Genomic DNA, 15,534 nt, shown 5'->3' with positions numbered 1-15,534 from the left:
CCTATGGCACTCAGTACAGTTCTACGGTTCTTACACAAAGCACCTTGATAAGCCAGCACTATTCAAAAACAAGGAATGGTAACCTTTCCTTATTGGAATTGGCACAGTATCTGGAGGCTACCCTAACTTTTCCCATTAAACAGCAAGTTTAAAAATGCAAACAACTTAATTATTATTTTTTCAAGTATTTACAAGTATTTACAAATGCAATGACATCTAGCGGTCTCTGGATGGTGTAATTAAGATCAAGCCCAAGTCAAACAGCTAAAAAGTAATTTAAATGCTACTTGGGAACTAATTCATGTTTTCTTTTGGAGAAAGCTACATCTTGCTGTTTCACGAAAATACTGACACAATTCCTTCATTAGTTCCAAGAAGAGAATCTAAGAAAAATTGTGCGTGTTTCCAGGAAGATGCTGAGTCCCATTTCTATTGGAATCAACAACAGTATTTACGAGGAAATCATAGCTTAATGTTTTTTTTCTGTCATTAGTTAACAGTGCTTCAGAAGCACTCCAAACCCATTTTTGCTGGCATAAAACCAGTTCCCTTGCAAGTCTCCTTCACTTCTGAGGAATCAGAAACAATGAAGAAATGCTAACAGTTAATAAGAGGGAACATCTGTAATGACAACAATAATTAAAATCTATAGCAGGGAATTGTTCCCTCTCCTTTGTCTCAGCTCAATTAGTGCCAGAAATTAACCTTTTCGTTTCACCTACTTTTTCACTTTAGAGGTCTCATGCTCTTGCTCTGCAGGCTTCTGCCCTTCCTACTTTACAGTGCTGCAGGACTCACACAAGTGTTTTGGATTTGTGTGATTACTGCAACATCCACAGCACATCTTTGCCAATAGCAAATGTTGAGGTCTCAGTTCAAGGATAAGCAGTAAGATGTATATCTGGAAAAGTGTGACAGAAGCAGAAATAAGAATAATGGTGCCATTTATTATTAATTAGTTTAATTATGGTTGCATTTAGTTACTCCAGAAGAGGGCAAGTCACCAACTACTACACTGGCAGAAGCAGAACAGCAGAAGGCACTCCTCAAACCCAAGTTAATGCTCTTTAAATAAACAGCATATACATGAGATGGAGCCCTGAGGCAAAATACACACACATAGGAGGCTCTGTGGAAGAGCCTGGAGGTTAAGTTAAAGTTTCGTGCATCAAATGTGAACACTCACTGATACCTGCCAGTTGCAGTGGTAAGAAAACACGTAAAGGGTGAGGACAGCAATGATCTGATGCTGATCTTTATTGTTCGGTATATGTTTAATGAGTGGATGTTCTTTCTTTAGCTATATTTACCATTTGTGAGACTGCTGCTCATAAGACTGGTCAAGGTACATCAGCTAGAAAAACTGGTGTTAATTGTGAGATGCACAATCATACAGATCATTCAGTCTCTCTTTGGAAATGAATCTCTTCACCATGGAGTTGTCATTCACTGGTTAGTATTTACTTAGTTGATTTGGTTTGCTAAAGGAAAGTGGAATGATCCCAAAACGAAAAGGAAGAAACTGTTGATTCTTAACTTTATGTTATCGACAGGAAATTCCACAAAAGCCCTATACCAGCCACCTGAACTTCTCAGGCCTCTTAAAGAGCAAGAAAAGAAGGTAACATTCCTTTAACAGTCAAAAAATACTCTCAGAGCTTGTTAAAAAATTCAGTACCACTAAAGAACTGCAACACATCCTGAGACAATATTGCATTTTTATTTAAACTGTTGTAGATCCATTGGGTTAGAGACATGTTTAGAAACGTTCACAGTCAATAATTCTGCTTCTGGAGGAAACCAAAAAAGTCTGAGTCTTAATGTATGAAGTTAAATATGAGACAATAACCCAACCAGCCTCTATCTCTTTCCTTCTGTATCAGGCACACTAAGAATTCAGCTGTGTTGAGTCCATGCTCAGGGCAAAGGAAGTGAAAAGGAAGAACAGGAGGTTTGGGAGAGACTGAGAGAACATGGTCTTGTTTTAAGTAAAACAAGTTTACTGCTAAATCTCTAGGAAGTGCTCAGACACTAGTTGTGGACACCAGAGTGATTTTTAAGGATAATTAAGTTGTAACTATGTAGGTTTACCCACTTTAGCTTAAAGGAAGAAGGTTGGGGGTTTGGGGATATTTTTGGTTTTCCTTGTGGTTTGGGTTTTAGTTTTGGGGTTTGGGTTGGGTTTTTTTTAAGTACACCTGTTTGAAAGGCTTGGTGGGTATCTGTATTTCATCCTTAGAAACCAGCGAACTTGGGATGACTCAGTGAGATGCCATTCTCCAACCAAAGCAGATCCAAAACCATTGTCAAATTATTTTTTTTTTTTTCCCCAAAATGGTCAATGAGTCTAGAATTAAACTTTGTAAAAATAGTCTTCTCCAAAGAATTAGTGATCTAAAACAATTGCTAAAAATAATTGTTTGAAACTGTGGAAGTGTTTCATAAAGTTCATTCTAAAATGAAACTTTTGTATTTTCAGTTGAAATGTTATCGTAAAATATTATCTTAAAAATTTGAAAGCAAATAATGAGGCTGAAATAGAAACTAGATGCCTAGAACTTGTTGAGACAGAGTATTTCCATGAACTGATCAAATAAGTGTAGTCTGAGCTATTTTCCCCAGGCCTCTGCGTGCATGAGGCTTCCAACAAAAGCTGAGGGGACTGCTTTCAGAGGCATACACTACTCTGTCCTACGTGACATTTGAAAACCACACTGGTTTTTTTTTGAATTATACTTTGCAAAGTACATGCAGGTCTAGACCAAACAGTTTCTTATCGCAAAAGAAAATTAATCTTATCTTGCCAACCAGAATGTACATGTGCTTTTATCCAGTTATATATTAGTGGAAGTCTGCGACGGGCTGTACTCACACCACTGTAAATCCAGCCCACTGAAATCACTGGAGTTGTAGTAGTATAAGCAGTGAAAGTGAAATCAGAAACAAGCTCACTGGAATACAGTGATATTTTATGTTTATCAGTTTAACTATTTTGAAACATTTGTCTATCTTTCCTTTTGGAAGCATACCTTTTATGTTTTTAAAGACAGACTACTTGGGCACACACAAATGTGATGTTACTTATAGCTATAGACCTTTTAGATTATGTTTTGAAAAAACATGTTTTTCTATTAAAAATATTTTACAGAAATCGGAAAGCTTACTAGTATCAAAGTAAAACCTTCACATGTATGTGATCGGCATTTTACAAATATTTTTGCACAATGCTACTTGCAAGTGAAACTCGTTGGAGAGTTTTGCTTCTGTTCCTTTAAATTTTACACAGAATACTTTTAGTAAGACTTGAGAAGATGCTTGTAGAAATGACAAGGAATTTTCCTGGTAGGAACTAATTAAAGTGACTTCAGTTTGAAGAATTCTATTGAGGTTATGTGCAGATTTAAGGTGTTTTGATCCAGATTATTATAGAAACTACAATGAGATCACATTTCAATGTAAAAAAGACTGTTCCACTGATACAAAGCTAATTGAAGAGAAAAAAAAAATCTAAGCAGTTTTAAAATATGGACCTCTGGCTTTCCATATGATGTTCATGAAGGAACTTAAAGAAATAAGAACAAGATTCAGGATTAAGTTATTTGGAAACCATCGCATAACCATGAATGAATTCCTGATTTAATTCAAACAAATTCATTTGTAGACCTTAAACATCATTTAATTTAAACAACTTTCTAGCATCCTGTGATTTCAGGGAAGAATGCAAGAATAGATACCAAAGTGAGAACATGACAATATCCTACCTTAGGCTGTCTTCGGTCTGACCATTTCGTGAAGAAAATACTCCTCTTAAGGTACCCAGTCCTCCTTTTTCTCTCTTTTTTCTTTTTCTCCCTTAAAGACTACGTATAAATAAAACTTCTTAATTCTGCTTTGTCCCTATCCTGTTGATTCTTCACTGTGAGAACTTTCTTTAAGATTAGCAAAGGAATGACACAGGCCAGAGGTTATATAGTTTACTGATTAACTTCATTAAAGAGAAACTTGTTTGTAAATGTCTAAAACAACTGCAATGTCTGTTCCCAGTGTGGATTTACCTGGATAAAATTTGTTTACCATCCCAAAGGATGCCTCCAAGTAGCCTAACTATTGTAATTTTGTACCTGTTGTGATTTATTTATAATAATTTTTTTTACCAATAAATATTTAGTAATATCAAGTCATTCTGTGCAATAGATTACCCACCTCAGTATCCTAAGAAGCACATTTTAGCTGACTGGATTAACAGCTGTTTTTCTAAGCACAGAAATGTTGTATTCTCAAAAAAAGGCCGAAGTGCTCAGGCCATCCTGGGCACATCTGTATGACAAGATAGAAGAGTGCTGGAGAGATATCCTTGCCCCAAGGCCAAACATCAAGGATTAATTCTCATCTGTGGAGATTAGGGGTAAAACTAACTCTCTCTAGAGTAGGCATGATGCATCTGCACTACATAGTCTTTGTTGTCTTCCCTTGTTCTTCTGGACCCTGTACCTCTCGGATATTATTGTTTAATATATGTTATTTCAGTTTAAAGCATCTATAACATTGTGAAGGCTGTGTTGGATGCCAGCACAGCACTACTGGGAAAGCATGAAGACAGAAGATTGTGTGGCATGCCTTGGTTTGATGGCAGCTAAGGTATGAAGGTTCAAACCTCATGAGATGGTGTTAGAGGATAGTGTAGGGTAAAAAGACCCAAAACAACTGCAGTCTTCCCCATGCTGCCTTTTTTGGGAACAGTTCCTGGAGTAAGCCTTTGTCTTAAAGATACCGTCTAAAGCAATCCAAACCAGACCCCAGAGCAAGATAAGGGTTGAATAGTGTCAAGAGGAGTAGTCAAGGGTGCTGTGCCACTTTTCTTTAGCACTGTGAATGAGCTCACTAAGACCCAACATCAGATTTGTGACCAGAATTATGTCTAAGGATCACACCTGGAAGTAAACAGGCAGAGAAACAAGCCCAAGGCTGAAAGATTGTCCTTATTTCCCAGAACAGTCTCCTTCCCAGGCTAAGATCCACAAATGACCCACACATGCACAAAAGAAAGCATCACACAAATGCATTTTGGTTTTGCCTTGTTCGATGGTGCAACCATCACCCTCAGAGCCCCATTCATCTTTATTCCTTCTTGTTAATTTTTTCCCCAGACTGCCACTTCCTTTGGTTTGGCTCTCTTCATAATTATTATACATACACGATTTTCGGTTTTAATTTGTGTTGGTTTGTTTCCTTTTGATGTGGGGGTCTGTTGTGGGCCTAATTAACTTCACTGCACAGATGAAGCCAGATGTTGCATCATCTGCCAGGTGGTGCTAAAGACAGATAGTTATTTAACATATCTTATGATCCTGAAGCTGTTTAATCTGTTTGGACACTTGATCCTACTACATTTTTTTTAAATAAAAGCATAAATGTAACAAACAGAAAATCATCTAAAAGGAGTCATCCTTTTAAGCTCATCTTAAAGCACTGTTCTATGCCTACAACAATTTTCAATGGCATTTTGCTGTTCTTACATTGTCAGATATTAAAAAGAAGTTTAGATGTATTGCTTTCTTTCCTCCTTTGTTACATGTCATATCCCAAAGAGACTCATTCATCTTTGGGGTTTCTTGTTATCAAAAGCCCCTTTATCTCAATGGAAAAAACAGAGCTGCAAGTAAGAAAAAGTTGATCTTGCATGCAGATACTATAGACAATGTATCATTTTATGTATCTGGTTTTAGCCACTTCTTCAAAAACATATTTTCTGTAAAGAGATCTAGGAAGCTTCTAGATCACCTGAGTAGCAAGGCAGAAAAATAGAAGCAGTTTTCCAGGAAGACAGGGCGGAAGGGAAGGACCCTCACTCCTGCTAGGTTAAAGATCCTTCCTTGTTTGCATTTTGAGCCCCCTTTTCCAGGGACTCATAACTACAGAAGTGAAAAGCTAGTTAAAACACACTAACTTCAAAGGTATAAAGAGATAATTTATTTTTGATATATACTGTTAATACAGCAACATACGATTTCCAGCTACTGAAAGGCAGAAAGCCTTTATTTCTTTAAGCTCTTCTGAAACCTGCTGCTACTGGAAATCTTGAGGGTGAGTACATAAGAGTACCCTGGAATTACCATGGTGATGAGGCCCACTGCAAGCAACTCACAATTAACATTTCTTTTGAGATACATGAATCTGGTGCTAATGTTTAGAAATGCACTTAGATTTGGTTTTGACGGTCTAAGAACACCCTCTTCATAGACAGAGCAAAACATAATGAAAAGATAATATAGTCCCAAGATTTTTTTTGCAGAATGTGAATATGCATCTTTGAAAAAGAAGACTTTTTTGTATAAAGGCTGATGTTTGTAAGCTAGTAATTTCTTACTTGGATTACATCAGAGCTGTAATATGTGAGAAATCCTGGGAGAAATGTATATTCTAAGGGTAATTTAAAAGAAAAGCTCTCTTCCTTTCTCCTTGGGTTCACAAGTCTCTGCCTGCCAGAGATGAATGTCAAAAAACGCAAGCAGTTTACAAATATAATATTGAGAGGCAAAACCATTTCCTACAAGCATTTTGAAGTGATGGAGTCATATTTTCACAATGAGTATCTTTCTTTGTGGACTCATGGTTGCATATTATTTCTGATATATTTTTTTCCAGCTATAAAAGCACAAGACATGAAATTTGTAAACTATTCACTTTTGAGACTTGAGTAACATCCTGCAAAATGGGACCTAGTGGCCATCCAAAACAGAAATCAGCTTAAAGTGAAACACAGCAGGAAAGCTAAATATCCTTCCTAATGGGACCCTGATTCAATCCCTTAATACATGCATTATTTCTTTCTGTTACAGAAATGTCAGTTTGAATTAGATCTCTATTGTGCTATTCTGAATACCTATAATAGGAGACGCAATCGTCCTTCTGAAGACCTCACAATTTCTGAGTGAGATTTTAGTGTAGAGGGGAAGTATTTTACATTAACTTGGTCCCTTGTATTTTGAAGCTACCTGATCATTACTCTTTAAAAATAATGAAATAGTTGGTGGAAAAGTTGACAGCAGGGGAAAATCTTCTTGATAATAGTTTGAAGTAATTCAGTTCTGTAAGACTTGTAAAGAGATGACTAGATATAAAATTTGCCACCCTATATTTGAACATCATTCTCTTTTTATTTCAAGGTATCTGACACTGGAATTAACAGGTAGCAAGTTAATGCTTTAGCTCTTTTGTAATTTTTTAACAACTGAAAAAAAAAAAATTACCACCAAATCCCTGTGCATTCAGGGAGAAAAACAATAACAAAAAGTAATGCAGTGAGGTTTGTTTATCGATAGTGATAGTGCTTTAGTTTAGCTTTATGGAGCCAAGACACTAGAAGTAGCCTGGTTTGGAAACATGCTATTGGCTTCGAAGAGATCTGCAGCAGGAGTGGCTCCACGTGTCCCTCCATGGCCAAGACACTATTCTAGTTTGAGACAGATGAAACTGAACCATTTTCAATTTTTCCAGAGCTCAAAAAGACAGAATTCTGGTCTTACTTGGACTGGAAACAAAGGAAGAGTTGCAGCTTTCTTTGGGGGTCTGTATTGTGTGTGAGACCCTGAATGTATCATTGTACTCAAGGGAGGTCCCCCTCTGCTGCCAAAAGAAAGGCTAAAACATGTCCTTTTTTTTCCTTCTGTACATATAACAGAAGACAATTTTCCCTTGCTTATAAAATATTGACCAAGAGTTATTCATTGTTCACAAACCCATACTTAGCCTTGAAAAATTCAGTGGAATTGGAGCAAAGAAAATTTACCAGCCTGCATTATAAATTTTCTTGTGCATTGAAGCTAATAGCATAAGTTTTTAATGGCCTCAATAAGACAATGGTTTTAATTTAGGTGAAATTACTTTTATAAATTTGCATAATATGGCAATGCAAATACACTGCTGTACAATTTTATTACAAATTGACTGAAAGTATATTGGCTCAGCTTGATTTTAATGACTCGGATGAATGTAACATCCATCCTAGATAAAAAGGTCTGTCTTTGCTGAATGATTTCAGGTATTAGAATAGTGTTATAGAAGCAACCTACAAGCTCTACTATGAGCAGTGATGAGAGCAATAGTGTGCAGGATTACATTACACCACAGACCTATTATTTGTTATTCCTTCCATAGGTATAGAAGATTCAAGAAGGTTGGCATATGTCAACCACGTGTCCTTGTTAAAATTTCAGTGCATCTTCTAGGTTCTGACTAAAGGATAGCTTGCTATTTTAACCTAATGTGGTGACTTACCAAACAAATGAGGACCTTCAGCAAGAGAAAATCCATCAGCAGTGGCTAGCTGGTGATGTCCTATTAAATTAATTTCAGATCCCATTTATTCTTCAGTTCAGGAGGAATATGTCCTTTCAGATAGAGATTGAAAGGAGACCCTAAAAAAAATAAAGCAAAAAGACTATTTGAAACAGGGTAACTAATTTTTGTGTATCTATCGTAATGCAGTATTCAGGAGGTTGTTTCAATATTTGCTGTAACAAACATTAGTTTGAACTTTCAATACCTAATTCAGCCTTTAAATAAAATCCTGCATCTAGTTTGTTTTTTCCTTGCTGTGATATATTTTATTTGCCATGCTTCTGCTGTTTATTTAAAAATAATGGCAGTTTATGCTCAACCTGATTCAAATAGTCACAGACTGACACTCTGTCCTGACCTGCTGAGGGCATGATGCTCATCTCCTCCCATGCAGGGAATACCAGTTGTTTGCATTACTTTTTTCATCATCTTTTCACCGTTTCATTGTTTCCGGTTACTGAAAAAGTGTATGTTTATAGTTAGGTCAGAAGAACCAATCCAGGAAGCCCAAGTTTAATTTCCAGTGACTTTTTGTTTATCTTGCCTTCAGAAATTGCTATCTGAGCACAATTAATGGTGTCAAAATCAGAAAGCAAAGCCTTGGTATGATAACCAGGCTTGCCCACCTGCTCCCTCTATGGTCTCAATCAGCCATATAACTCTGCTTTAGGAAAGCTGGAAGATGCTTGTATCCACTCACTAGCATATTTTTCTAGCAGGTCAGATGGAGCAGCTTTCATCTCCTGATGCTGACATTGACCACGTACCCAGGTCTTGTCCTTCCTGCTCTGACCACTAGGCTATTATAAATAAGAGCCAATAGCCCTGCCATTTGATTTTTCTCAAGCAGAGACTATAGCTAGACCTGTAGTGCATCCAGGAGGAAGGCATGCAAGAGGCTCCCTTGCCTGTGTCTGGCTCGTGTAGGTGGGATAAGGCAACTCAAGATGGCACTTGAGGCAGGACCATCAGCAACAGGAGAACATCATGCTCCAGCAAGATGCCTCAAGGGTTTATGCTGACACCAAGAAGTCTCTGCATAAAGTTCAGAGAAATCTGTTTTGCTTTGTTTTACGGTCTTAATTCTTTATTTCCTTTTATTCCTGTGGGACTGTCTCTGGGACTGTGTTTCCACTCACTGAAGGCATTTGAAAGTTATACCCCAGTCTGTTTCCCAGTGAGGGCTCAGCATGTTTCTCAAGAAGTGATGTCGCCAGACGTGAATGCAGCAGGAGCTCCCAGTGCTGAGCAGACTGGGAAGCAGCTTGTCAGAGTGGCAAGTACGCTGTGTAATTACATTTGGATTAGTCCGTAAGGATTCATTAAGTTCTTTCTTAACATAAACAAAGGCCCTCTAATTAACAGATGCATTTTAAATATCTGCCTACATATAATTTAAACAGTTTACAGGGAAATGTCAAAAGCTACTTGTATCACAGACCAGATAAGATTCTTGTGGCGAATAACATGTAAACACAGAGTCTCAAATCCAGTACAGAAACACAGTTTTGCAACAGCAAAAAACTCCATCTATCTTGGGATGGGAGCTGGCAACTAGCCTAGCCATGCTAATAGGCCCATGTCAACTTCCAACTGTTTTATTGCCTCACAACTACATTTGCTGTGGAAGATAGCTGCTGGACTCCAGAGGTGGGGCTGCCCACATGGCTGTGAAAGGCCTACAATTTCTGATAACCAGTTTTCTCATGAACTGTCCATGACAGACCCTTGGGAGAAGGTTCCTCTTACAACCTGCTACAAGGGTTCTGTTGTGAGAGAAGAACAGCACAGTCAGGACTCTTACAATGGTCAGCAAAAGAAACTTCAAAATGAGGTATCTTCAGAGATCTTCTATGGATTTTCTTGCTGAAGACCATAGAGATGCTATCTCCACCCTCTCCTTATTTCCAGGCCCTTCAATAGCTTTCTTACAGCCCATTGGTTTGCAACCATTGCAGTTCCTGGCACGATTATCTGTCCATGCAGCCAGACTTGAAGATTATGTTCCATCAGTACCAGTACTTCTCATGTTTCCTCCTCAGACTCTATATGAGGAGCTAACGCTGCAATGGCTAACGTGTCAGCATTGGGATCATGTATTTCTACATGTTCCCACAGACCCTAGTACTCGTCTTCTTAGGGAATGTTGGGTGTTATATTCAAACACTTTAAAGACAGTCCCAAGATTACATCAATTTTAAAGCCTTTAGTTAGACTGCCAGTATATGGTCAGACTTCCAGTGCATAGCTTCTCAGCTTGTAAGGTATATACCCTGCATCTTTTTAGCCTGTACTGCAACTGAAGGAGAAAGCAAGCAGGCCATACTTTTAAATGCTAAAATAGTGTCTGTGTTTTTACAGTCTGTTTGAAACATCTATAAACTTCTTTCTTGTTTCTTTAAGGCTATTCCATTGTTTAACACGTCACTGGATAATGTCACTCTTTGACCTCTAGATAGGCTTCTTAGAATCTCCTATTGTTTACATACACACAAAAAAAACTTTGGTGCTATTAATATTGCCTTGTTTAGAGTAAGAAACTTGAAGATTTATTGGTCATAACCTCCCAGTATGCCAGGACATTACAGGTTTTGTAACTCTGTCCCTTCTGCCACATTAATTTTGACCTGGCTGGGTTCGGTTTAAGTCAAATGTTCATGATAATGTTGCAGTTCTGATCTTTTTTTAAGACTTAATTTTTTAATATATTCAGCTAATGTAGACTGCTTATTGGATTTTGTGGAAGAATTTAATCTTATCTTCTGGGGATTTCTGCAAGGCACAATACATGTTCAACATTAACAAAACTGGAAATGTATTTTCCATTACACGTATCTTTGCTACAGTAAATTTGCCTGAACACCAAACTCTTAATTAAATACTGATTGACATTTTGCTTTGATTTTCCCCTGAATCCAGCCTTCTGTGAGCCATCTATCCTATTGGAGATATATTCAATGGGTTTAACAGTATTTATAAGCAGCAGCTACTGATTTCCAACTTTCAGATCTACACAAGGTAGACAATGCGGAGCATTTTAACATCATTTATTCCATGATGTTGTTTAGTTCTGGGAAACAGTATAGATCACCATAAATTGTTGTCACAAGGCATCAAGGTGGTAAGGATGGACTCCACTTTAAAAGAACTGGTTCCACAATGCACACCCCATCATTAGCCTCTTCTCAGCCTAATCCTCCTAGGTTGTTGAAAAATACTGGTCCAGCTGGCTACAACTCCGATGGAGCAGAAGTGTTGCTCTGGCCAGTGGGATAGCCAGACCCAGCGGATGTATAGAGGCACCCAAATTGCTAGCAACAAGGCTGGGTGACAAAAGGTGCTATGTGCAGCACCTATGCACACAAGCTCTTGGCAGAAGTATTCCTTCCAAAGATAGAGGGTCTGAGGCATTGATTTTTTTTTTTGGCTGGTAACGAAGCTATGTCACCTCAACTTCCAGAATAAGTTCATCTACGTGAATCAGCAGCCATTCTCTTAATTCAGATTTCTGTATCCACCAAAACATAATTCTGTAATGCTTCTCGATATTGCAGGTGTCTTTGGTACAACTAAGCATTCAGATATTTCTGCCTCATGCTTGCTTCCTTATATGCATGTATCTTTTAGCTACTGCTATCAAGATGAATCTAGACTACCTTAGCCAACTTGACTGATATTCCATCCTGTGGTGTAAAAAAATAAATAAATATGCATCTGCGAGATAAAAGATGAAATAAAGGCAAAAGTAAATATTGCTCTCCAAAATAAGAGGAATTAAGAGCCATGGGAGAAGTTACAAAGCTTTTTTCCAAATAACTATTTTAATGAACTTGTTAATAAATCTACTTACTCCACCACCTTTTGAGATTCTTTTCATAGAGCAAAAATATACAGCAAAGAAAAACAGAGGTCAGTATGCATGAAGTAAAATTTATGCCCAATTGCTTAAGATTATTTTTGTGTATTAGGACCTCTGAATTACATAATATTTTATTACAGATATCTGTTAGCATACTACAGAACAGTCAATCAGTGCATGTTTATGAATTCAATATTTAAGAGAAAACTGAGGTGTATATTACATATGTGGATTGTTCTTTCACTTTGTTTGCACATGAATGCTTATTCAGCTTTCTTATGTGATATGTTCATGGGTGTATACAAATACATACATATGCACAGGAGTGTAGGTTGCACATTTATTATCAACTGTTATCAGTTGACTACCTGTGACCCTACTATGGTCTATAGTGAAGCCTTCCCCGGCTTCTGTGTAAGCAAAGCTAAGCCTTTTAATGAAATAATTAAAGTTAAAATCGACTGGGCCTGCTAAAAGACAAAAGCATCATAGCCCCATACTTTTAGATAAAGTAACAAATACATTAGATCATCAGGAATGCTCCATGGTAGTCTAATTGCATTTTACCTTCAGAAGAAGAATGATTGAATCTACTTCAATTACTCAGTAAAGGAAGATATATCAAAGCACTGACAACATTTTTCTCAAATATTAGTGAGGTACATTTCTCTCCTGTCCCATAATATTGTCCTATTCCTTACACATCTGGCTGCCAATTGCTCAAAGAGATATTTTTGTAACATCATTCATCTATGCCCTATCCAAACACTGTTAACATCAATGGGAAGATTCCCACCTGATTCACAGGCTTTTGATCTGGACACATAGCCTTTTTTAGAACATTTAATGCAGTGCCTCACTTACTTGAGAGGCTTTTTCTTTTGCTTGCTTGTTTATTTTAAAGTGTATCAAAGGGACATGAAAGCGTTAGGAAGATTTGTGCTCCTTGTTTCTAGCCATCTGCTGTCAGATCATTTTGGCATGTGTGGCACCACAGAAACTGATGCAAAATAGAAGAAACAATATGAGCAGGTTTGAGAACTAGAGGCAGGACTGGTGTTATTGTGTGTTTGAAATTTACTGTTTAGAATTTTTAATGTGATGCTGAAGATCAGAGCAGCAAAGAGACACAGAACACAGAAAAAAATATAGGATATTCTTACAGCTTACTTCTGAAGCAAAAATAAATACCTTCAAGTCAGTCACAAGAAAAACTGAAAACTAACAGAAATCTCAATGGCATTTCTACAGGTAGCAGGTAACTTAAAATAGTTAGGTCAGTTTCTGACTGTCCCTGGGATAACCTGCTGTCTCCAGCTTCTTTTTCATGTCTCAGCTCATAAAATGGCAAGCCCTCCTTTCTTACACGCTTTTTTGGATTCCTGCCTAGCGTAGTGGGAGCCCAATCTAGTTTGAGATCTCTACGTTCTCTGCAACGCAAATAGTAGTCAAAAATAACAGAAGCCAAATGTGTCTTACCAGTAGTATAGTATTCTGAAGATAAATGGCCAGCAGGAACACTCAGAATAAACTGATATTTTCTTAAAAACTGGCAATGGAATCAAATAATAATCACCTGAAATGTGAAACTCCCTTTTGCTTGTGCTAGTTATGTGAAATAAATACTAAAGTCCTGGACTTCAGAAGATGCTGGAATCTGTACACAAGACCATCGAACACAGAAATTACATACAGCAAATATAGATATTCCCCTCTGTTCTCGAATTAATCACATTTAAAAGATTTTCTCTTGCCAAAATAATAAAACATTAACAAACCAGTACGATTTTGAAGTCAATGCACATAATCAACTAGATAGTGTTATTGCAGGAAAGGCTAAGTAACAAAATTATGCCTTCTATTCCAGTGACACAAACACAGAAGCCAGCTTTCTAAAGAAAATTCAAACACTGTCATTGTTTCTCATGACCTTAACATTTTTTTCCCAAGGGGAATTCCTACTGTTGCACCAGTTTTGTAGATGAAATTACTTCTCATTTTATTCTTCAATAAAAGACAAGATTTAAAAATCTCTTTTTTCTTCTGGTCAAAAATCCATTAATATCCACTAAATAATTCAGGTGAGAAAATTGCTTTTACATTACACAACACCAAGAGCTAACAGTTTCAGGAATTATTACTTACTGTTCTTTTCTGGAAGATTGCGGATGGCAGGATGTAAGACTGTTCTCCACTCAGTTCAGTATCCTAACAATTCTCACATAGCAACATTTTTATTTTGGGTTTTTTTTTTTTTGTTTAGCTGTAGGCTGTAGTGATAACACAATGAATCAAAGCTTGGGCTTGTTGGCTTACTGCCCTGTTGGATAAGGATTACTCATTAACAATTCTTTCTTTGCAAAACTCTCCAAACACTAGCTATATTAAAACATTGTGAATCCCAACTTGACCACCAGCACAGAGACTTGAGATGCCTGTTAATAACCTGCCTGGGTGCAGAGGGAAGTTTTCTTGGGGTAATAATACATTGTTGCTGATTTTAATACTTTTCTTGCACATTTACAATTTTATGATGCTCTCAGCTTCCTTATCTTTCCCACTCAAGGAGTCCAGATATCATTCCAAGACATAAACTTGATCTCTAAGTATTTCTGTTATTCTTCACAATTTTTAGGGGAACTGAGCCTTGAACTGAGTACTGAGAAGCAGGATAGACTATAAATTATAGCATGACAGGGATTTGGAGACATTTAAGTTCAATTCCTGGATCTGCCACACTCTCAAATAACTTCATCATTTTGATTTGGACTCATGGCATAAAGCTCTAGGCATGAAACTGAAGTTCTTAACTTTAAACCTAGTAGACTCATGCACCTTTTGTGCACAAGGGGAAGAAATTGGTGCCGGTAGATTGTGAATCATCCTGATTGGGCTGCATTGCATCTAAAAATGCTGATCTCTTGCCACTGACGGAAAGGGGACCTTGAACCACTACATCCCCACTTACTCAGCAGAGGAATTTCAAGTAATGTTTAATGAATCCAGGGTGTTCTGTTTCAAAATCCCACCTACACAGCAAGGGTAATAATTCCCTGCTTTGCGTTACTAAACATATCCAGTGGAGATGAGCTGATCTGGCAGCGGTATTGAGGCAAATTTCAGCCAGAGGGGACAGCTGGCAGCATCACTCATGGTAGGCTAATTCATGTCTGTCACATGGTATATGCTCTCTGTCCTCTACGTATTTACACTGTCAAGAGTGAATACACAGAGACAAAAGCTGTATCTCCTGCTCTACAAAAAAAGAGGCATTGGGCAGCAAGCACAGTCCTCTCTAGGAGAAAGGTGACGGTTGCCGGCCCTTAAATTACCAA

General features: G+C 37.5%; 1 protein-coding gene across 8 annotated transcripts in view; it reads right to left on the bottom strand.

Moving 5' to 3' along the window:
* The window catches only part of NR1H4 (nuclear receptor subfamily 1 group H member 4), a 54,115-nt gene that overhangs the window by 24,927 nt on the left and 13,654 nt on the right, over positions 1-15,534 (bottom strand). For 3 of the 8 annotated variants that reach the window (XM_054056651.1, XM_054056649.1, XM_054056650.1), the window contains exon 2: positions 8,278-8,417. In XM_054056651.1, the coding sequence (XP_053912626.1) occupies positions 8,278-8,362 (85 nt within the window). In that variant the 5' untranslated portion in view covers positions 8,363-8,417. Of the gene's footprint in view, positions 1-722; positions 744-3,761; positions 3,918-8,277; positions 8,418-14,344; positions 14,450-15,534 lie in introns of those variants that run through there. The other 5 variants (XM_054056648.1, XM_009571557.2, XM_054056653.1 and 2 more) reach the window with 4 other exon arrangements.

Source organism: Cuculus canorus, chromosome 1, assembly GCF_017976375.1.
Source record: "Cuculus canorus isolate bCucCan1 chromosome 1, bCucCan1.pri, whole genome shotgun sequence".
NCBI lineage: Eukaryota > Metazoa > Chordata > Aves > Cuculiformes > Cuculidae > Cuculus > Cuculus canorus.
This window is presented reverse-complemented; position numbering and strand designations above follow the sequence as displayed.